Here is a 24,125-nt window from a genome sequence, read left to right on the forward strand (position 1 = left end):
TTTTTTTCAGATACAGAATTTGAAGATTTTTTTCAAATTCAAATTTAAATGTTAAAATAATTACAGTTCATTTTCTCTGTCCATCTTCTTACTAATATGTTTTCTATCGTTAAGTCATGAAGATATGTACCTTGATTTATAAAAATGTTGAGCCATGTGAAATGTCACCTAAATGCTCCATTCCTGCTAAGGTTGTTCTTGGGACACGGTCCACAATAATGGACACTATTTTGAAAGCAAAGAACTTAAAACTCCTCGGCTCAAGGAGGATCGTCAAGGATGAAATTGACGGAAAATTCAAGAAAAACAAAGTTCAACAAAACCATGTATAAACATCATACAATTTATTATGAAAAAAACTTTTTTTATGATTTATTTTGTTGTATTGATACGACTTAAGTCAACCATTAATAAGAGCAATAAATTCAAAATGAAAATAAACCTCTCATTCCATTTTGCCGTTAGTTTTTTGATACAATTTTTGTTTTGCTAAAAATACAGATATACAGATTTTGTTCAGATAATTTTACAGGATGAAATCTGGCAACCCTGGTCATTCTCATAACAGGGTGGTTCACGTAACACACCTTACGGAGCATTTCAAATATTTCAAATAAGAACTTGTGTTATTCTATAGGGGTCGATATCCAGACCTCATCGACACCCAAAATCAATTTTCGTTTCTGTCGACCCCTGGGAAGCAGAAATCGACCCCAGGGGGTCGACTTTGAGAAACTCTGATGTGGACGAACACAGCTCAAATCTGATGATCGATGCGCAATATATAAATATATAAATTTCGAAATAAAAAAAATCAGCTATGAGGCTATTTCGAGCAATATGCTATTAGCTAGTGATACATTTACATTTATACTAGACGTTTTGCAAATTTTCAATTAGGCTGTGACATGTGCATTCTTTCATAAATCCTAATACTCCCCATGTTAGGATTCTTTCATAAATCCTAATACTCCCCAAGGCGCTTCCACATTTGTTGTGTTGAGCAGTGAAGTGTCAATTTCCCAAGTGGCGTGACAACGCCGTCGATGTGTTCTCTTATATGAAGGGCTTAGAATGCAAGGGGTGTAAGTGACTTGATCGATTTCTCTTCGTCAACTTTTTCTTCATTTAATAACTCAACTGCAAAAACGCTCCAATTTGAGTTTGCTATAGAATCCGATGGATGAGACATTGTCAAATACAGCGGAAATACGTTTGCAGCTAAGTTATGACCAAAAGAGAGAGTCGATGTAGAGAAATCGATCAAATCACTTACACCCCTTTCATTCTAAGCCCCTCATATTTCTAAGCGAGTTGTGTACAAATGAAAAATCCGACAAATCCAAGCGTGACATGGCGACCGTTACATTGTGACGAAAAGCCTGTAACGGGTGTTAAATAAAAAATGAGATTTTTTCCAATCACATATAAAAAAATTATTTTTTTTCATCGATTTCAGTATGTTTTATTAATAACATAATGTATTTTCTTCAAAAAAAATGTCAGTGAATGTTTGAGTAAGGGCCGTGGTCTGCTGTTCGACGCAACTTTGTCGCGATGCTCTCACAAGAACGTTGTACGGCACTTACGTCCATTTTCCGGATACAATTCCGGATTCTTGTAGTCAGTTGCTTCGTATCCTTGGCCCTCCAATTGTTTCTATACACTAGGGCACTGAGTGAGCCAAAGAAGTCCTCTATTGGGCGGCACTGGGGCAAGTTTGTTGGGTTACGATCTTTCGGCACGAACGGTATCTTTTTCTCCTCAAGAAACGCCAGCGTCTTCTTGACGTAATAGGAAGACGCCTTGTCCGGCCAGAAGACGTACTTCCCATCCGCGTGATGCTCGTTCAGGAACGGCAGCAGGATTTTATCGAGGCACTCTTTTCAATAGATTTGTTGGTTGATTGCCAGACCGCTCGGCTTAAACCAAGGCTTTGAAATACCCCGGTCGGAAATGGCGATGTACAACATAACCTTTTTTTCAAACTTGTGCTTGAACTTGTATTTCACTTCAGGCGGTATGGATGACTTGTCGCTGGAGTAGTAATTATCATTTCCTGGAATATGCGTTTTGGACAGCGGAAAATAGCTTTCGTCGTCCAGAACGAGAGACGTCCCGCGGCATTTTTTGGTCATCCACCGACACTGTGATTTAACCGTCTCAATCTGCTCCTCCGTGTACTCCGGCAACCTCGTCTTCTTCCTGTAGACGATTCCTTCCATCTTGAGGGTCCGATGGATCAATACGTCGGAGCAACCATATTTCCGACCGGCGTCACGCAGGCTGGTTGCGTCCTTGTTGTCAAACAGCTTCTTTAACGATGTCTTCCTCTGCTTCGTCATTATCGTCACCAGACGACTACTTCCGACCTTCCGCTCTACGTTCAGGGAAGCCAGGATACGATATACCGTACTGACAGGTACATTTTCTTCCTTAAAATGTGCCACCGTGAACTTTTTTCCTTGCTGGAAATGCGTTTCGTAGAACCGTACAATGCGTTCGCGGAGCACGTGCTGTTTCGACGCCATCTTTGCTTTGACTAAATTCAAACTAGCAAAACCAAACACGCCTACTGATTCTAGGGAGCCCAAAGAGCAATTTTCTTGGAGAAAGAAAATTTTACGCTCTTTATTTGAGTTACTGAAAGGTATTGAAAAAATTCTCATTTTTTATTTAACACCCGTTATGGCTGGTAGCGATAAGTGGTATCTTCGATTTGATTTCAATTAATTGTATCATATTTTTTCATTTGAATTCAAAAGTCACCGTGGCTTGCTCTGTGCCGTTAACTGAGCTTCCATTCTTCATTTTATTATCAACGGAGACATCTAATTTAACGATTCATTCGTTTTCACTACGATTTCTAAAACGTGTCATCAAGGTGCCTGATTATGTGGTCTGTTTTTGGGAGAACACCTACGAGTTGTACAACAGCAGTGCGACATGATATACAACATATACGACGCACATTAGCAGCAAATCAGAGATCAAACTCGTTTCATTACACAGTCACGTATTCTAATTTCTACAGAGTGCAGATGCACTGGATATGAGAGAAAGGATTGCTTTCGCGAATCGACCAATCAGAACGCGAGCAATTTCTGTTTGTATAATGCTTGAGATTTTCCAATTGTTTGATAGTTATTGGAGCTCCCAAATTGATCGAAGCGAAATATTATTAATCCATCAGGAAATGACTGAACAATAATTGTTAGTACAAGAGGAAGCTTGTATCTTCGATTTCGACGAATCAGAACGCGGGATTTCGGTTTGGATAATGGTTAAGATTTTTCCATTGTTATAAAATTTAAAATTAGACAATTTTCACGATGCGATCGACTTTTGTTTTTCGATTTGTACCCCAATATGTTCTCGAGAGTCGCAATCCTACGTCAAAAAAAAAAAAATCATACAGAACAAGAATCGAGTGTACTAGGTTTTCGTGACGAGTTTTACTGAAAATTAAAAACTGAGAAGCCCCGTACGCAGGTACGTAGGTTGTGTCGCCAGGTGCTGCGCTCCCTAATTGCTGCAATTTTCGCGATGCCACCCACCGCCACACACCCAACAGATGGCGCAGTAAATTGTGTTGGGACTCCCACACTGACACTCACCCTTGCATACATGCATGCACCGGGGGCACACACACGGAACGGGACGTGATATCTTTGTTCCCGGCGTGGAACCAAATGCACATCCGGCTATTAATTCTTTTTTTGCTTGCTTGCTTGCTTTTACTTTTCGTCTGTTTTCGGGGGGCGGATGCGGGATGAACATGATGATTACAATGATAATGATGACGATAATGATTACTGGTGCCGTTTATGGCGGCACGTTTAAACCCGTCGTTTAGTAGTTCCGCCGTGCGGAGCGCGTGATCCATACATATAATGGCACACGTGCGTGCGTGTATGTATGTGTGTGTACACACGAAGGGTGTGTCTGACGTGAATTTTAATGGCACAATAGAGCATCAACATAAAGCATAATAGTATTTAATCCGATCGGGGCAGATCCGGTCCGACAGGGGCGAGCTGAGTGAGGCGAGAGATGGATAGCGGCGAGTGATTTATGGCAAAAGTTGATAGCTGGAGCGGTGCTGACATCTAACGTATGGCCTCATCTGACGAAGTTTGAAGCCTTCCGGGTCCGGGTTCGATGATTCCATGTCCTGAGACGCTGGGGAGGGGGAAGTCTTCTGATGTGACGGAGGACTTTTTGCTGATTTTGGATAATCTCGTCCATCGATTCGGCCCGTCCCATTCGGGCATGATTGGTGCTCCAAATTAGTCCTTATCCTTCCGGGGACAGATTCGCAGTTTGATCTTTGTGATACTTTTACATCTTGAGCTGGTATTTTATTCATCATCGATATCGACAGCAGCCGAGGGCTCACGTACGGTCCAAATTGGTTTCTCTCACTAGCGGACTGCTGCTTGCTTGGCGGGGATGAAAGAGTTGAAGACGAGGATGCTAACGGGAGAGACTCACACTCCTCGATCTGAACGGTGGCGAATGATGCTGTGGAAGAAGCAAGGATGGGGGAAGTGATTGCGATAAATTGTGGGAATCGATGTTTTGTCGAGAGGAACTACATACCAATCATCATGCACATTCACACCCACCCACACACACACACACGGTTTGGAAAGAGATTAGCCAAGATACCATAGGGGGTGGTTATCACTGGTATCAAATGTCTGCTTTGGATACCGAAACATTGATTAGCAGTTGAATTGAGGCACTTTTTGTCTCTGAGAGTGAGCGTATTTACGACATCAATCGAGGAAATGATCATTGAGAACAACAACTGGCGATACATTTTCAGGAAACAACCACGATTCAAAGTATGTTAGTGCAAGACAGTTAATGTGGAGCATAGAAGATTACTTTCAATTTAGTTTTTAGTAATACTACGAATATTTGTTCAAAAATGTACAGCAACATTCATTGACATAGCTTGAGACACAATCTTAAAACTAATACCGAATCTTTGTACAACCAGAAAAAAGCGAATGTTATTTTGATGGTAGAAAAAGTGTGAATCGATTGAGGAAAAAGAAAGAAACGAGAATATTAAGAGAAGACGGTATACAGAGAGAAAAAACCGTAGAAAACTGCTAAAACACAAGCAATGCATAGAAAAATACCCCATGCTTCGAAAATTATGGAACGGTAAATACAATTACGTCGTAACTGAGGAAGTTTTGCCTAGCTTAGGTTTTCAGAGGACAACAGTTTGGACTGTCGGATAATATGTCCGAATTTTTACATTTTCTAATATTTGTTTCGAAAAGATAACAGAACATTATCTTATCAATAAACAATAGATGCATGCCTATGTTGTAAATACAAACTTTTCGGTTGAAATTCATCTCCATTGCTCAATAACTTTAAAAAAAAACAATACATGCTTTCTATCGTTTCTGAAGATTTTAAAGAACGAATTATTTTTGCTCCAAAATTCGTCGAGACAATCGTTCAAGCCATTTTTTTTCCGTTTGAGGTACGCAAAAAAATGAATAGTCGCTTGAGGCTAAATCTAGAGAAAGAAAAAAGTTGGGTGGGAAACAATTCCAAGCTATAAGCTGTTCAGTTGCTATTAGAGTTCAACTGATACATTTGATTCCGGGTTGTGGTAGCAGTCTACAGGCAATTCAATCCATATCGCGGCCATTAAAAAAATAAATTAATTGTATTCAGTTGCATACGCCTGTGATGACTGAACCTGGTTCTAATAGTTCAAAATATACTACGCCGAATTAGTCACACCAAATACACTCAGCGAAACAAAAATTTCTTTTTATTGATAAAAATCAAATTTTATTTCTCAAATTACATCAAGTTAATGTATTTAATAATGTGTATATGGTCCATTGTTTCGAATAACTTCAATCAATCGTGATTTGGGTTGAAGCATTGTTTTCGGTTACCGTTGGCTGTTATTATTTTTTTTTTGTCGCCCGGGTGTGCTTTTTTCGCGCGTTTTCGAATTGTTCGAGATATCGTGGAACGCAGTGTGAACTCGGAATTGGTGAGAAAGGCTGAATCGTCAAAGCCTGGCAAGGCCAGCCGGCTTTCAGATATCGCCGATTTGTCGCCATCGCAGTCGAAGTCGGACATCGGTGGTCAGTTGCACGCACACAATACCAGCGCGATTCGCTGCTAACTTACAGCAGTGTGAAGGAGAGCATCACTTCTTAGTGGTGTGTGATAGGGCCGAGCGCTCAAGCGCTCCGATTGAGAAGCAAGCAGCGGTTGCCAGTTCATCAGCACTGGGGTGCATTGTGGTGAATAGAAATAAATAAGATATAAGATTTATTTTTTTTTTAATTTTTTTTTTTAATTATTATTATCATTATTAAAAACAAATTATTAGAATATAAGTACGAATTACAGAATGGCAGAAGGAGGGGGAGGATCTCCAGATATGGAGATCTCTGATGATGACTCCCCTCTGGTTGAAAAAAGTTCTAATAAAGGAACAGCGAAGACACTTAAACGCGTTCCTACATCAGAGGATGTTTCGTCCGGGGACGAGTCTGCTAACTCTAGCAAGCCCCCCTCTAAAAAACCTGCAAATACCTCCTCTCCAACCCCCCTCGCTCCTACAACAGCTCAGATTTCGCCTCCCCATCCTGTTGTCCCCGATCCCCTTCAATCCTCGTCATCTCCTTCTCGTCCTGTAGTCTTCTCTCCACGTGTCAAGGTCTATCCTGAAGATGCACCTGGAACTGGTCCGTGGGTTGTTTTCTTCAGGCCTAAGCCAAACGGAAAAGCACTTAATGTTATTCAGATCATGAAAGATCTGGCAAGATACTCCTCCGTGACAGAAATTTCGAAGGTTAGATCGACCAAACTGCGTGTTGTCGTAGCTGATCGGAAAGACGCAAACGGTATTGTCGTCGACCAGAGGTTTACCCTGGAATATCGTGTCTACGTGCCTTCCCATGACGTAGAAATCTCGGGGGTGATAACCGAAACGGGTCTGACGTGCAAATCAATTATGGAAGGAGATGGCAGATTTAAAAAGCTGCCTTTGATTAAGGTTAAAATCTTAGAATGCCGACAACTCGGCAAAGTCTCCCAGGAAGGGAAAGAATCGAAATTTACGCCGTCCGACTCGTTTAGAGTCACTTTTGCTGGCTCCGCCCTCCCTGACTACGTTATGGTGGACAAATTGAGGCTACCGCTGCGACTCTTCGTGCCAAAGCCCATGACTTGCCTGAAATGCAAGTCAGTTGGTCACACAGCAGCTTACTGCGCCAACAAGGAGCGCTGTGCCACTTGCGGAGAGCAACATGTGGACAAATCCTGCAGTGCGATTGAGCAAAAGTGTCCATATTGAGGAGGAACTCCGCACGTGCTCTCGGCTTGTGAAACTTACAAGAGTCGCTGGGAGAAGCAGAAGCGCTCTTTAAAGGAACGCTCGAAGCGCACTTTTGCGGAAATTTTAAAGGGCGCTTCTCCATTGGCCCAACAGCAACAACCTTTAACCGCAAACAATGTCTTCGCTTCGCTGCCAGTTGACGAAATGGAAGCGGATACAGCTAACGAGGGCACACCGTACATCTTCCAAGGGAATCCCCGGCGCAAAAATGTGACCACTCCCAAAGTTCAAGTACAAGCCCCTCCGGTTATACCCTCTGTTAGCATGCCTAAAAAATCGAGTGCAGCGGACAAGCAAAATCAGGTTCCTCCTGGCTTCCGTGGGAATAATTCACCTTCGAACGACCCAGCACTCGAAGGAACATCAAAAACCCCAACTGTCCCTATTTTACCGTCAAGTTCAACTTCCCAATCGGGATTTATAAAGTTGACTGACCTTGTGGCTCAAATCTTCACATGCTTTAATGTTTCCGACTCCATCAGAACCATTGTCATATCAATGCTTCCAGTATTAAAGACAATTTTGCAACAATTGATGCAAACATGGCCCCTCCTTGCAATGATTATCTCTCTTGATGTCTAATTCAAATAGAGAGGTCGGAGATATCACTGTTTTACAGTGGAATTGTCGTAGTCTTATCCCTAAATTGGATACATTCAAAATTTTAATTCATAACTACAATTGTGATGTTTTTGCTCTGTCCGAAACTTGGCTTTCTTCGCGAGATGATATCTCTTTCCACGATTTTAATATTATACGCTTGGACCGTGATGACAGATACGGAGGGGTGCTATTGGGGATCAATAAGTGCCACTCATTTTTTCGAATTGACCTTCCACATATTGGAGGGATTGAAGCTGTTGCTTGTCATGCAAACATCAGAGGAAAAGACCTCTGTATTGTCAGCTTGTATTGGCCTCCGAGAGCTGCGGTTAGCCGCAAGCAACTTGTTGACATGTGCTCACTCCTTCCTGAGCCACGATTGATCTTGGGAGACTTCAACTCTCACGGAACTGCCTGGGGGGAACAGTACGACGACAATCGTTCACTGTTGATATATGATCTTTGTAACAGCTTCAATATGACACTTTTGAACACTGGGGAAACAACACGTGTACCTAAACCTCCTGCTAACCCAAGTGCTCTTGACCTCTCGCTTTGCTCGAATTCACTATCGTTAGATTGCAAGTGGAATGTAATCCAGGACCCCAACGGTAGTGATCACTTGCCAATCAAAATTTCCATCACCATTGGGTCAAATTCTTCTGAATCTATAAACATGGCATATGACCTCACAAGACACATTGACTGGAAAAAATATGCGGACGCGATTGCTCTAGCCATCAATTCCAGAGATGGTTTACCTCCATTGGAGGAGTATAACTTCCTTTCTCGTTTGATCTATGACAGCGCGGTTCGCGCTCAAACGAAACCCATCCCAGGTTCCACCATTTCCCGAAGGCCTCCCAATCTATGGTGGGATAGCCAATGTTCCAAGCTTTATGTAGAAAAATCGAATGCATTTAAAGCTTTTCGGAAACGTGGAACCCCTGAAAATTTTCAAACGTATTTAGCCCTTGAAGATCAATTTAAAAACTTAATCAAAGGGAAAAAACGTGCTTATTGGCGAAATTTCGTGGGAGGTTTGTCACGAGAAACGTCAATGAAAAAATTATGGAAAGTGGCTCGAAACATGAGAAATCGCTCTTCAACGAATGAAAGCGAAGAATATTCACATCGATGGATTTTTAATTTTGCACGGAAGGTTTGTCCTGATTCCGCTCCTGTGCAAAAAATTGTTCGAGATATACCACAAGATAGGTGCGATCTTGATTCCGAGTTTTCAATGGTAGAATTCTCTCTTGCTCTCCTTTCATGTAACAATTCTGCTCCGGGATCGGATAGAATTAAGTTCAACTTGCTGAAAAACCTCCCTGATGTGGCGAAACATCGCTTGTTGAATTTATTCAATCGGTTTCTGGAGAATAATATTGTTCCAGATGATTGGAGACAAGTACGAGTTATAGCTATTCAAAAACCCGGAAAACCCGCGTCCGACTTCAATTCGTACCGCCCAATAGCAATGCTGTCTTGTATACGGAAATTGTTGGAGAAAATGATCTTGTTTCGCCTTGATCGATGGGTTGAAACGAATGGCCTACTCTCAGATACACAATATGGGTTCCGCAGGGGCAAGGGGACGAATGATTGTCTTGCGTTGCTTTCTTCAGAAATTCAAATGGCTTACGCCGGAAAAAAACAAATGGCTTCAGTATTCTTGGACATAAAGGGGGCCTTTGATTCTGTTTCAATAGAGGTTTTGTCAGACAAATTACACTCTCGGGGTCTTCCGCCTCTATTGAATAATATTTTATATAACTTGCTTTGTGAGAAGCATTTGAACTTTTCTCACGGAGATTCGGCAGTAAGTCGGGTCTCTTACATGGGACTCCCCCAGGGCTCATGTTTAAGCCCCCTTTTGTACAACTTCTATGTAAGCGACATCGACAATTGCCTTACACAAAATTGCAGCCTAAGACAACTTGCAGATGATGGAGTGGTGTCTGTCGTAGGATCAAACGAATCCGACCTGCAAGGACCCTTACAAGATACTTTGAACAATTTTTCAACCTGGGCCATTGGGCTAGGGATCGAATTCTCCACGGAGAAAACAGAGATGGTGGTTTTTTCTAGGAAGCATAGACCAGCAAAACCAAAGCTTCAACTTTTGGGTAAACCGATCACTCATGCTATGTCATTCAAGTATCTTGGGGTCTGGTTCGACTCCAAATGTACTTGGGGGCCCATATTAGGTATCTGAGTAAAAAATGTCAACAAAGAATAAACTTTCTCCGTACAATTACCGGCACCTGGTGGGGAGCCCATCCCGAAGATCTTATAATGTTGTATCGAACAACTATTCTCTCAGTGATGGAGTATGGCAGTTTCTGCTTTCAATCAGCTGCCAAAACACACCTCATTAAACTCGAGCGAATTCAGTATCTTTGTCTCCGTATCGCGTTGGGATGTATGCCCTCAACGCATACCATGAGTCTCGAGGTTTTGGCAGGCCTACTCCCACTAAAAGATCGCTTCAATTTATTATCTCTTCGGTTCTTCATCCGGTGTAAGGTCATGAACCCATTGGTGATCGGAAATTTTGAGCAGCTGATCGAGCTAAATTTTCACTCCGGATTCATGAGTTCATATCATGAATTCATCTCCATGCAGGTTGATCCTTCTTCGTATATTCCCAACCGTGTTTGTTTCCCTGACTACATCAATTCCTTGCATTTTGATCTGTCCATGAAGCAAGATATCCATGGATATTCAGATTACCAACGATCGAGGATCGCTCCAACGATCTTCGATGAAAAGTATGGGGGTATCAATTGTGATAATATGTACTTTACTGATGGGTCCACTATAAACGAGTCCACAGGATTTGGAGTGTTCAACGAAATTTTTAGCACCTCCCACAGTCTTCAGAATCCTTGCTCTGTGTATATTGCTGAATTGGCAGCAATACATTGGGCGCTGGACAGCGTCGCCTCACGACCTGTTGAACACTGTTACATTGTAACGGATAGTCTTAGCTCTGTCGAAGCTATCCGTTCAGTGAGGCCGGAAAAGCACTCGCCGTACTTCCTTGAGAGAATACGAGAAAATTTGAGTGCTTTAACCAGACGCTGTTATGTCATTACCTTTGTCTGGGTCCCTTCACATTGCTCAATTCCGGGTAACGAGAGGGCTGACTCATTGGCAAAGGTAGGTGCAATTGAAGGCGATATTTATCAGCGTCAAATCGCTTTCAATGAATTTTATTCTTCAGTCCGTAAAAATACCATCGCTAACTGGCAACGCAAATGGAACGAAGGTGAATTGGGCCGGTGGCTTCACTCGATTATCCCTAAGGTTAGCCTCAAACCATGGTTCAAAAGTCTGGACTTGAGTCGGGACTTTATTCGCACCTTCTCCCGACTCATGTCCAATCACTGTTCGTTAGACGCGCTACTCTTTCGTTTCAATCTGGCCGGCAGCAATATCTGCGTTTGTGGCCGAGGCTACCACGACATCGAACACGTTGTTTGGTCGTGTGAGGTGTATCTTGTTGCCAGATCGAATTTAGAGAACTCCCTTCGGGCTAGAGGAAGGCAGCCCAATGTGCCGGTGAGAGATGTGTTGGCTCGGTTAGACCTTGATTACATGTCCCAAATATATGTTTTCCTTAAATCTATCGATGTTCGTGTGTGATTATCCTTATATCCTTATACCCTCCATTTCTTCCTTTATGAGTAATTGGTCCGCTTGCTATAAACAGGAGAATGAAATGTAAATTCACAATAGATGTACGAATAGATTTAAGAATTGAGTGTGTGTGATTATCAACATTGTAATAATTTCCTTATACCCCATCCTTTTCCTGAGAAAAATATGTCACCCTTCTAATCTCGAGTTCACCGCGAGTAATCGGTTTCCCACATTACTAACCATAGATTTAAGAAAATTGTTCATATATATAGTTTTAAAAATATATTTAAGATTTCGGCTCCTTTAAACTTATGCAACTGAGCCTGTAAAAATAAACGAATTTATAAAAAAAAAAAAAAAAATCGTGATTTCAAGGACAAAATCAGCTTGTCAATGGTAGTCTGATCGATTTGCTGCCAACACTCTCGAATTCGACATTTGAGCATGTTTACGTTGTCAAATTGCTTGCCATTCTCGTAAACACGGCGCGCCAGTATAAACCAAAGGTTTTCGATGGGGTTCAAATCCGGAGAACAGGTTGGCGAATCAAGAACTTCGATATTTCTATCAGAAAACCACGCTTTTGTCGGTTTTGAGTTGTGGATTGCAGTATTGTCTTGCTGGAAAACAAAAACCCATCAATGCCTCACCATGTTCAATCAAACTTATCTCCAGCATTTCTACGTAATCGCCAGACTTCATTTTTGTCGTTATCCACGCCAATGGAAGTTTTCCTTTGAAGGAAAATGCACCCCAAACCATTAGTGATCCTCCACTAATGTTTCTGCTCATCTTAACTTCCGGAGCTTTGCGCAAATCGTGCCAGTAGTACTGCCACCCATCTGGTCCATCAAGGTTGAACTTTTTTTTCATCCGAAAAGAGCACGTTGTTCCATTCCTCGATCCAGGAAATGTACAGGGTGGGCCATTTAAAGTGGAAGCATCTGGCAACCCCATAACTTTTGACAGAGATATCAGATTAACAAATGTCATACCGCGTTGGAAGCGTCATTTCAGTACAATTTTAACCATGGATCAATACACACCTAAACAACGCGCTGAAATTGTTCAGCTGTACATTCAAAATAACTTCTCAATTGTGTTAACTAAACGTGCGTGGAAAAATAAAAATAAAGTTAAAACATCGCCTGGAGACAACACTATACGTCGATTATATGCCAAATTTATATCGTCTGGTAGTGTTGGTAATGCCAGTCATCTGTCCAGACAACGACCAAGACGTTTCGCGGAGAATATTGATGCCGTTCGAGCCAGTGTTGCAGAGACTCCATCGACATCAGGTCGCCATCGTTCGCAAGAGTTAGGCATCGCTCGAACCACTCTCCGGCGCATAATGAATTGGACAATTACTGGTTCCAACAGGACGGCGCTACTTGCCATACAGCGGCTGCCACGACCAAATTATTGCGCGAAATGTTCCCCGGAAGATTAATATCGAAAAACGGCGATTATGACTGGCCACCGAGATCACCTGATTTGACGCCTCCTGACTTTTTTTTTATGGGGATATTTAAAATCCAAGGTATACACTGGTAAACCAAGGACCCTGGCTGCGCTGAAAGACAATATCCGACAAGAAATTGCTGCCATATCGGCCGAAACATTGGGCAAAGTGATGGAAAATGCCGAAAAAGGGCACATTTTGCGGTCAAGGCCAGAGGCGGTCATTTACGAGATATCATAATCAAAAAGTAGTTAGAACAAATCTCCTTGGACCAAAATAAATGAATTTAAAAAAAACAGGAAGTGGGTTATATCTATGGTATAACCGCAAGGGTGACGTAGGACTCTCGTTGATATAGAGATCATTTGTATGAAGTTGAATCTGAATTCATTCTGAATGAATGAATATTTGGAGAACTTCGAAAACGAGAGCGTTACGTTGGAGGCACAAGGTTTTATGCATCCAATATTGGATACGGAAATATCCTAATCTGAAGAATAATCTTCAGAAGCTATCCTGTTGATTGCGATTGATTGAAAAACCACAAAACCAAATGTATTTGGTCACAGTGTTACATGGATAGAAAACATTCAATTAAACTCTTTCACATGAATATATTTTGAAAATTCCCAGAGGAACTGGCAGATTATTTTCAGTAACGATTAGTTATTTCCACATTTTCCTCGATACTGGAAGCCCACCAGTGGTTAATTCCAACTCGATAACCACCTGTTAATAGCACTTGATTGAAACATATTTGGTCACAGTGTTACATGGATAGAAAACATTCAATTAAACTCTTTCACATGAATATATTTTGAAAATTCCCAGAGGAACTGGCAGATTAATTTCAGTAACGATTAGTTATTTCCACATTTTCCTCGATACTGGAAGCCCACCAGTGGTTAATACCAACTCGATAACCACCTGTTAATAGCACTTGATTGAAACATATTTGGTCACAGTGTTACATGGATAGAAAACATTCAATTAAACTCTTTCACATGAATATATTTTGAAAATTCCCAAAGGAACTGGCAGATTATTTTCCAGCAATGATTAGATCTTTCCGGAACTTTCTCGATGCTGAATGGCATCCTAACGAAAAGAGTTCTGCGCGTGTATGTGTCGATCCTTCGCCGTCCACCTCCTCCAGCACGTTAGGCAACGATGTTGTCTTGTCGATGTCCTCACGAAAAATGAATGTGTCTCACCACCAGAATATCGCTTAAGTATGCTTTTTGTGTGTGATTAAATCGAGAGAAGGTGTGGTTTACAATGGCAATTTGGAAGGCAAACTAGAGGGGAATGAACTCTCTGAGCTCGGAACTTTCGGCGACTGAGCAATAACCGATTGCGGGCGCATACAATATTGGATACGGAAATATCCTACTGATGGGGAAGAATAATCTTCTGAAGCTATCCTGTTAATTGCGATTGATTGAAAAGCCACAAAACCAAATGTATTTGGTCACAGTGTTACATGGATAGAAAACATTCAATTAAACTCTTTCACATGAATATATTTTGAAAATTCCCAAAGGAACTGGCAGATTATTTTCAGTAACGATTAGATATTTCCACATTTTCCTCGATACTGGAAGCCCACCAGTGGTTAATGCCAACTCGATAACCACCTGTTAATAGCACTTGATTGGAACATATTTGGTCACAGTGTAACATGGATAGAAAACATTCAATTAAACTCTTTCACATGAATATATTTTGAATATTCCCAGAGGAACTGGCAGATTATTTTCAGTAACGATTAGTTATTTCCACATTTTCCTCGATACTGGAAGCCCACCAGTGGTTAATGCCAACTCGATAACCACCTGTTAATAGCACTTGATTGAAACATATTTGGTCACAGTGTAACATGGATAGAAAACATTCAATTAAACTCTTTCACATGAATATATTTTGAAAATTCCCAGAGGAACTGGCAGATTATTTTCAGTAACGATTAGTTATTTCCACATTTTCCTCGATACTGGAAGAAGCCCACCAGTGGTTAATGCCAACTCGATAACCACCTGTTAATAGCACTTGATTGAAACATATTTGGTCACAGTGTTACATGGATAGAAAACATTCAATTAAATTCTTTCACATGAATATATTTTGAAAATTCCCAAAGGAACTGGCAGATTATTTTCAGTAACGATTAGATATTTCCACATTTTCCTCGATACTGGAAGCCCACCAGTGGTTAATGCCAACTCGATAACCACCTGTTAATAGCACTTGATTGAAACATATTTGGTCACAGTGTAACATGGATAGAAAACATTCAATTAAACTCTTTCACATGAATATATTTTGAAAATTCCCAGAGGAACTGGCAGATTATTTTCAGTAACGATTAGATATTTCCACATTTTCCTCGATACTGGAAGCCCACCAGTGGTTAATGCCAACTCGATAACCACCTGTTAATAGCACTTGGTTGAAACATATTTGGTCACAGTGTAACATGGATAGAAAACATTCAATTAAACTCTTTCACATGAATATATTTTGAAAATTCCCAAAGGAACTGGCAGATTATTTTCCAGCAATGATTAGATCTTTCCGGAACTTTCTCGATGCTGAATGGCATCCTAACGGAAAGAGTTCTGCGCGTGTATGTGTCGATCCTTCGCCGTCCACCTCCTCCAGCACGTTAGGCAACGATGTTGTCTTGTCGATGTCCTCACGAAAAATGAATGTGTCTCACCACCAGAATATCGCTTAAGTATGCTTTTTGTGTGTGATTGAATCGAGAGAAGGTGTGGTTTACGATGGCAATTTGGAAGGCAAACTAGAGGGGAATGAACTCTCTGAGCTCGGAACTTTCGGCGACTGAGCAATAATCGATTGCGGGCGCATACAATATTGGATACGGAAATATCCTACTGATGTGGAAGAATAATCTTCTGAAGCTATCCTGTTAATTGCGATTGATTGAAAAACCACAAAACCAAATGTATTTGGTCACAGTGTTACATGGATAGAAAACATTCAATTAAACTCTTTCACATGAATATATTTTGAAAATTCCCAAAGGAACTGGCAGATTATTTTCAGTAACGATTAGATATTTCCACATTTTCCTCGATACTGGAAGCCCACCAGTGGTTAATGCCAACTCGATAACCACCTGTTAATAGCACTTGATTGGAACATATTTGGTCACAGTGTAACATGGATAGAAAACATTCAATTAAACTCTTTCACATGAATATATTTTGAATATTCCCAGAGGAACTGGCAGATTATTTTCAGTAACGATTAGTTATTTCCACATTTTCCTCGATACTGGAAGCCCACCAGTGGTTAATGCCAACTCGATAACCACCTGTTAATAGCACTTGATTGAAACATATTTGGTCACAGTGTTACATGGATAGAAAACATTCAATTAAACTCTTTCACATGAATATATTTTGAAAATTCCCAAAGGAACTGGCAGATTATTTTAAGTAACGATTAGATATTTCCACATTTTCCTCGATACTAGAAGCCCACCAGTGGTTAATGCCAACTCGATAACCACCTGTTAATAGCACTTGATTGAAACATATTTGGTCACAGTGTTACATGGATAGAAAACATTCAATTAAACTCTTTCACATGAATATATTTTGAAAATTCCCAAAGGAACTGGCAGATTATTTTCCAGCAATGATTAGATCTTTCCGGAACTTTCTCGATGCTGAATGGCATCCTAACGGAAAGAGTTCTGCGCGTGTATGTGTCGATCCTTCGCCGTCCACCTCCTCCAGCACGTTGGGCAACGATGTTGTCTTGTCGATGTCCTCACGAAAAATGAATGTGTCTCACCACCAGAATATCGCTTAAGTATGCTTTTTGTGTGTGATTGAACCGAGAGAAGGTGTGGTTTACGATGGCAATTTGGAAGGCAAACTAGAGGGGAATGAACTCTCTGAGCTGGGAACTTTCGGCGACTGAGCAATAATCGATTGCGGGCGCATACAATATTGGATACGGAAATATCCTACTGATGGGGAAGAATAATCTTCTGAAGCTATCCTGTTAATTGCGATTGATTGAAAAGCCACAAAACCAAATGTATTTGGTCACAGTGTTACATGGATACAAAACATTCAATTAAACTCTTTCACATGAATATATTTTGAAAATTCCCAAAGGAACTGGCAGATTATTTTCAGTAACGATTAGATATTTCCACATTTTCCTCGATACTGGAAGCCTACCATTGGTTAATGCCAACTCGATAACCATCTGTTAATAGCACATGATTGAAACATATTTGGTCACAGTGTAACATGGATAGAAAACATTCAATCAAACTCTTTCACATGAATATATTTTGAAAATTCCCAAAGGAACTGGCAGATTATTTTCAGTAACGATTAGATATTTCCACATTTTCCTCGATACTGGAAGCCCACCAGTGGTTAATGCCAACTCGATAACCACCTGTTAATAGCACTTGATTGAAACATATTTGGTCACAGTGTTACATGGATAGAAAACATTCAATTAAACTCTTTCACATGAATATATTTTGAAAATTCCCAAAGGAACTGGCAGATTATTTTAAGTAACGATTAGATATTTCCACATTTTCCTCGATACTGGAAGCCCACCAGTGGTTAATGCCAACTCGATAACAACCTGTTAATTGCACTTGATTGAAACATATTTGGTCACAGTGTAACATGGATAGAAAACATTCAATTAAACTCTTTCACATGAATATATTTTGAAAATTCCCAGAGGAACTGGCAGATTATTCTCAGTAACGATTAGATATTTCCACATTTTCCTCGATACTGGAAGCCCACCAGTGGTTAATGCCAACTCGATAACCACCTGTTAATAGCCGCGCGTGTATGTGTGTGTAGCAATGTCTTCCCAGGGAACCGTTTGTGGCATCACTCTCCTCCTGATAGATTCCCTTCTGGCCTATGGTGCACAAACAGGCTCTTGGTGACACCGTTCATCCGCGCTTTCATGATAAATAAAGAGCTTCACCGCAACAGCGACAACATGCTCCAATCGCTGTTCAATTAGAACTGAGTGGATTTCCGAGCGCCGCTCGCTTATATACCGATTGGTGATTTCAATAGCCTGTTTTGAAAGCAATTTTAAGACTATTGAAACAAGTTTTTGGATCAAAAAGTAACAAGTATATAACGCGTAGACATTTTATCTTTCGAATGAAGTGTTTATCATACCATTTCGTTCAGTTGTTTAGGAGCTATTAACGCTCAAAATCTCGGTCTCCGGCGTAACGCTTTCGTTTTCGAAACTTTGATTTTACACCCCGGTATAGAAATGAAAGACGTAGTCCTACGTCAAAAAAAATTAAAATTCCACTTCTTTACTTTGCTATTGCAAAAACAAATCCTTCCACTTTAAATGGCCCACCCTGTACTTCGTAGCGAATTCGATTCAATTAATGACGTTCCGTCAAGTTGGGTTTTCCGAGCCTTTTACGCCACTCCAAGTTCTCACTACTGAACAAAACTTGTTGAACGCGACGTGTAGTAACCGGAAGCTCCGATTCCGCACGGATTTGAGATGCTGTTCTTTTCTGGTTTACTGCAATTCTACGAATTCTCCGTATATCCATCGCCGCGAGCTTACTTTTCTTTCCCCGTTTCTCAACGCGGTCACCTTTGTCTCCGTTTTGCAAGAAATTTCCAACAGCCGTGTGTGTCCGATGAATCTTTCGACCGATTTCTCTATTAGAGCACAACTTCGACTATTTTGAAAACCATAACAAACACCTGTCAAATGAGGACCAGGGTGAATTTATAACAGGGTGGTGCTGTTTATATTTCGCAAAAGGTACACAGTCCACAGAATAACCACCATAATGTTGGCAAACGATGATAAACAGGACAAAAGTAAGTTGTGATGCAAAATCAGATATTCATACAGGAAATTTAGAATGAATGGTGCTATTTTTATTTCGCTCAGTGTACATAGCATCGAACCATGAATGAGTGGCTTAACTGTCAATGTTGGTTGATGGCCGCGGTAACTCCAGAATGTATTCCGCTTTGGATCGGTGAGGTACAATATTTATATACCACTGCGAATCAAGCGCCCGTGAATCGCTCGCTCGAAACACAAAAAACAGGGTTCGTTCTACGGGCCATGTGGTCGGTGTTGAGTCAGACCGGACTAAGTAACATAATTATAATTTCGAGCAAGCCAATGGTAGTCCTACGTTAACCTTGCGGTTATTATAGATATAACCCACTCGTATTTTTTTCATTTTGGGTGGGAAGAGCTACAAATTTGAATAATGACATCTTTTAACAACTGGAAGGTCAGAGTTTGGTTCTCTCCAGTCTCGTTCGTAGGCTATCGACCGCTCCAGCCATGGCAGGATCAGATGAAGGAGTTCAGGTTTTGTTGAGAAAGCAAAACAAAAAAGACCTATCCATAGTATCCACGTATCCACTGTTTCAACTGATCACTGAGAGATGTTTCTGAACCATACAGGGGTGTTGTAAAAAGATTGTCACAAACTCGATGGAGTGCTCATTGTCATTCTGTGAAATCAATTTATGGGCCGATCACAGCCACTGGAGTATTGTGCAACTCAAATATTTGGGCACGGTCCCTTCTACCAGAATTTCATGACTGTCCATTTCACCCCCCCAGTGCAATTATTTCAATAATTACCATTTACCAGTATTTATGAATTTACTTTTCCGTACATACCTAATATCGCTTCTCTGTCAACTCACAAACCGAAAAATAACCATCAGCGAATTCAATTTTGCAATTAAACCACTCAAAATGCTTAATATCGAAGCCGCAAAAGTTACATCCAAACGCGGAATCATGTTCGATTATCGGTTTTTGTTTCTCTATTTTACTTTTGATCAGTATTCATTGTCATAGGATGGTTTAAATATTATAGAATAGCATGTAGAAGGGTTTCCCATCAAGAGAAATTTGAAATTCATAATGCAACTATACAAATCAACCACCTGTCCATCATATTCCCACTGTCCGTCTTACCCGCGGCTCCCCTACAGAATATTCTGTATTTTATAGATTTTTCGCGAAATTTCAGATACAGAATCTGTATATACAGAATCACTGATCAAAAATACATTTAGAGATTTTTTGAAATTCAATTTTAAATATTAAATTTATTACAGGGCATACATAGATACCTTGATTTATAGAAAAGTCGAACGCAACACAACGAGATGGCTTGCGTTTGAGGCAGTTATTAAGCGAAATCTTGAGCAATTCAAGACCTTAAACTATTTTTTTCGTTCCAAGCTATGTATGACCATAATCAATCCGCCAATCGTATATTGACTCATTTAAACGCTCCTAAAAAGCGAACACGAAATTATTGCGACACCGAAAATGTCATGCCAATTTTCTTATAATGTTTAGAATCAAACCGAAATTTTAGAGTAGTTTTATTCATATATTTACTTCAAAAATCAAAAGAAAAGTTAATCGATGGAGCCTTGAGTGTAAAATTGAACGCATTTTCGCTTGATGCCCTCCATCAAAGTCTTTACAGTGTCATCCGGTACCAGTTTCTCAGTTTTTTCCCATTTTCTTAACATGTCCTTCTCGTCTTTGACTGTCTTCTTGCTCTTCCGAAGTTCCCGCTTCATTATTGCCCAGTACTGCTCCACCGGGCGCAGCTCCGGACAGTTTGGCGGGTTCATGTCCTTTTGAACAAAATGGACAGAATTGGCCTCATACCACTCCAGGACACTTTTAGAATAGTGGCATGATGCCAAATCTGGCCAAAAGAGCGGAGCTTCGTCGTGCTGCTGCAAGAACGGCAAAAGGCGCTTCTCGAGGCACTCAGATTTGTAGATCTCGCCATTTACTGTACCCTTTGTCACGAAAGGCTCACTCCTCAGTCCGCAAGAGCAGATGGCACGCCAAACGAGATATTTGGAGGCGAACTTCGACATTTTCTTCTTCTTAAATTTGTCGTCCACATCGAACTTGCTCTTGCCGGTGAAAAACTCCAACCCCGGAATTTGCTTAAAATCGGATTTTATACACGTTTCGTCGTCCATCACACAGCAGCCATATTTTGTCAGCATCTTCTCGTAGAGCTTCCGTGCCCGAGTTTTAGCCGTCGATTGTTGCCGCTTATCGCGGTTTGGGAAGTTCTGTACCTTGTATGTATGTAGTCCAGCTCTCTTCTTTGCATTCTGGACGTAGCTCTGCGACATGCCGATCTCTTTAGCCAAATCACGGCTTGAGACGTTGGGATTTGCTTTAATCATCCGCTTCACCTTTCCCTCCGTCTTTTTGTTCTCCGGTCCCGGTTTTCTTCCAGTTCCTTTGCCGTGGTCCAACGTCAACCGCTCCTGGAACCGCTTCAACACTCTGGAGACGGTTGAATGGTGAATATTCAACATTTTTCCCAACTGCCGGTGCGACAGGTTAGGAAATTCCAGGTGTTTGGAAAGAATTTGTTCTCTCGACTCGCGTTGGTTCACCTCCATTTTCGTTGAATCGAAAAACACGACTTCGAGTTTGACAGCATGTAGACAATACACATCAATGAGAAAGTGTGCAAAATTTGGTTGATTTTTACCCAATGGTAAAAATGTTATGCCCTGTTGAATGTGTCGCAATAATTTCGTGTTCGCCCTTTATGACTAAACTGATTATACTGTTCCTAAACTTTGTTCTACCGCTCATCAATAACGTCAATCGCACCTTTCAGAATTGCGATTTTGCGAACTTTATGATGAGAGAAGACTGTTATTGTCGATCATGTTGGGTAACTTATGTTTGGAGAGCTACGTGCAACGATTCGTTTATGCTGATCTTGATGTGAAAGATTTTAAGGACTTTATGAAGAAGCCAGAAGATGTTTGCGATGCAGAAGAAGCTGAAAAAGGATTGGATGTAGCTTGGAAGTTTATCTTCAAATCGATTTGTCGTGACTTCTATATTAAACTGATGGAACATAGCTGCAGTCTTGATAAACCCTCAAAATTGCGTCAAGCTACCAAACCCTAATGATTCGATGCGACAATTTCCTCAATTCGTTGAAGCAAGTAAGGCTTGGATCACGAGTTCAGGCTACTCAAGTCGAATCTTATGGGGCAAAAATTGAGTGACTCAGATATAACTTGGTCCCAGCTTTTGAATGTTAAAAGGCATGATGGGAAATTACTGTATCCATCGGTTTTTGTTTCTCTATTCCACTTTAGATCAGTATTTATTGTCATAGGATGGTTTAAATATTATAGAATAGCATGTAGAAGGGTTTCCCATCATGATGGGAAATTATTGTATCCATTGCCAAAATAAAGTCCGGAAATCCCGTTGGAGGACTCTATTTTGAGAGCGAAAAACTATGTTGAAGGAAAATTTTAAGGCAAAGTTCAATAAAACCATATAAAAACATCATACAATTTAGAGGCGAAAAACTTTTTTTTTATATATTTTGTTGTATTGACACGACTTTAACAACCCATAAATAAGAAAAATAAGCTCGAAGTGAAAACAAACCTTTATTTTATTTTTTTTTTCCATTAACTTTCCGGTACAGATTTTTTATACAGATTTTTTGGCTAAAAATATAGATGTACAGTTTTTTTCAGAAAATTTTACAGAATTAGTTGTGGCAACCCTGGCGTAGACATTGGATGTGTTACAGTTCATCGTGAAGTGGGATCAAGGATCGGTTCCAAATCTAACAGTGAATTTGAAACTGTTTCTAACCATGTACTTTGCTGTGGCATCTTGTGGTGAGGCTTAATTAAAAATTTGCGATCAACGATGGGTCAGAAATGTTCAATACGCTGAGACCCGTGCTGCTTTATTGCTGCGAATTTCAATGAGCCTGCAACTAGAGAGTGGAAGCGCACGGGAACTACTTACACAAAAAAATTTATTTAAGCCACATTTCGACATCCACAAATAAACCATACAAAACAAGAAAGTAACTATCAGTTCCAGTGGCCAACACGTGAAGACTTCGTGATTTCTCGTTTGTTCCATCTAATATCAAAGTGGGTTATATCTATGGTATAACCGCAATGGTGACGTAGGACTATCGTTGATTCAGTGATCCTTTGTTTGAAGTTGAATCTGAATCCATTCTGAATGAATGAATAAATGAATATTTAGGGGACTTCGAAAACGAGAGCGTTACGTTGGAGGTACAAGGTTTTATGCATCCAATATTGGATACGAAAATATCCTACTGATGGGGAAGAATAATCTTCAAAAGCTATCCTGTTAATTGCGATTAATTGAAAAATCACAAAACTAAATGTATTTGGTCATAGTGCTATACCAGGGACAGACATACAGCTGTAATTGCGTTGTACGTGTACAGCGTTGTACAGGTACCATCGTACCATGACAGACATACTTTGGTTGTACATTGTACCGTATGTCAAACTGACAATCAGATATTTTTCCAATTTTCACCACATATTTCAATGAAAAAGGTTTTTATTTAGTGTCTAAACTATCCAACACAACAAAAAAGTTTCCAATCTGAGTTATTAACTTAAAAGAAAGTCAATGAAAAGAACGTTTATCAAGTGATTTGATTCTGCTTGTTCACGCTACCCACCACTAACCGTCTATGGCGCTGCGCACAGTACAACTGTAGCCAAGTACAGCGGTACAGGTACAGCGATTGTACCGAGTTGCTTGCATGGTTCTAGCGCTGTACATGGTGACAGACATACAATTTTCGAAGTACAACGCAAGTACAGCTGTATGTCTGTCATAAGTATTACATGGATAGAAAACATTCAAATAAACTCTTTCACATGAATGTATTTTTAAATTCCCAGAGGAACTGGTAGATTATTTTCAGTAACGATTAGATATTTCCACATTTTCCTCGATACTGGAAGCCCACCAGTGGTTTATACTAACTCGATAACCATCTGTTAATAGCACTTGATTGAAACATATTTGGTCACAGTGTTACATGGATAGAAAACATTAAAATAAACTCTTTCACATGAATGTATTTTTAAATTCCCAGAGGAACTGACAGATTAT

General features: G+C 40.4%; 2 protein-coding genes across 6 annotated transcripts in view; both read right to left on the minus strand.

Moving 5' to 3' along the window:
* The window catches only part of LOC129762697 (uncharacterized), a 458,495-nt gene that overhangs the window by 391,061 nt on the left and 43,309 nt on the right, over nucleotides 1-24,125 (minus strand). The gene's annotated exons all lie outside the window — the stretch shown is intronic.
* The window catches only part of LOC129762707 (uncharacterized), a 34,390-nt gene continuing 13,983 nt past the window's right edge, over nucleotides 3,719-24,125 (minus strand). The window contains exon 2 of the mRNA XM_055761214.1: nucleotides 3,719-4,524. Within this exon, the coding sequence (XP_055617189.1) occupies nucleotides 4,073-4,524 (452 nt within the window). The 3' untranslated portion in view covers nucleotides 3,719-4,072. The remainder of the gene's footprint in view (nucleotides 4,525-24,125) is intronic.

Source organism: Toxorhynchites rutilus, chromosome 1 (assembly GCF_029784135.1).
Source record: "Toxorhynchites rutilus septentrionalis strain SRP chromosome 1, ASM2978413v1, whole genome shotgun sequence".
In the NCBI taxonomy this organism is placed as follows: domain Eukaryota; kingdom Metazoa; phylum Arthropoda; class Insecta; order Diptera; family Culicidae; genus Toxorhynchites; species Toxorhynchites rutilus.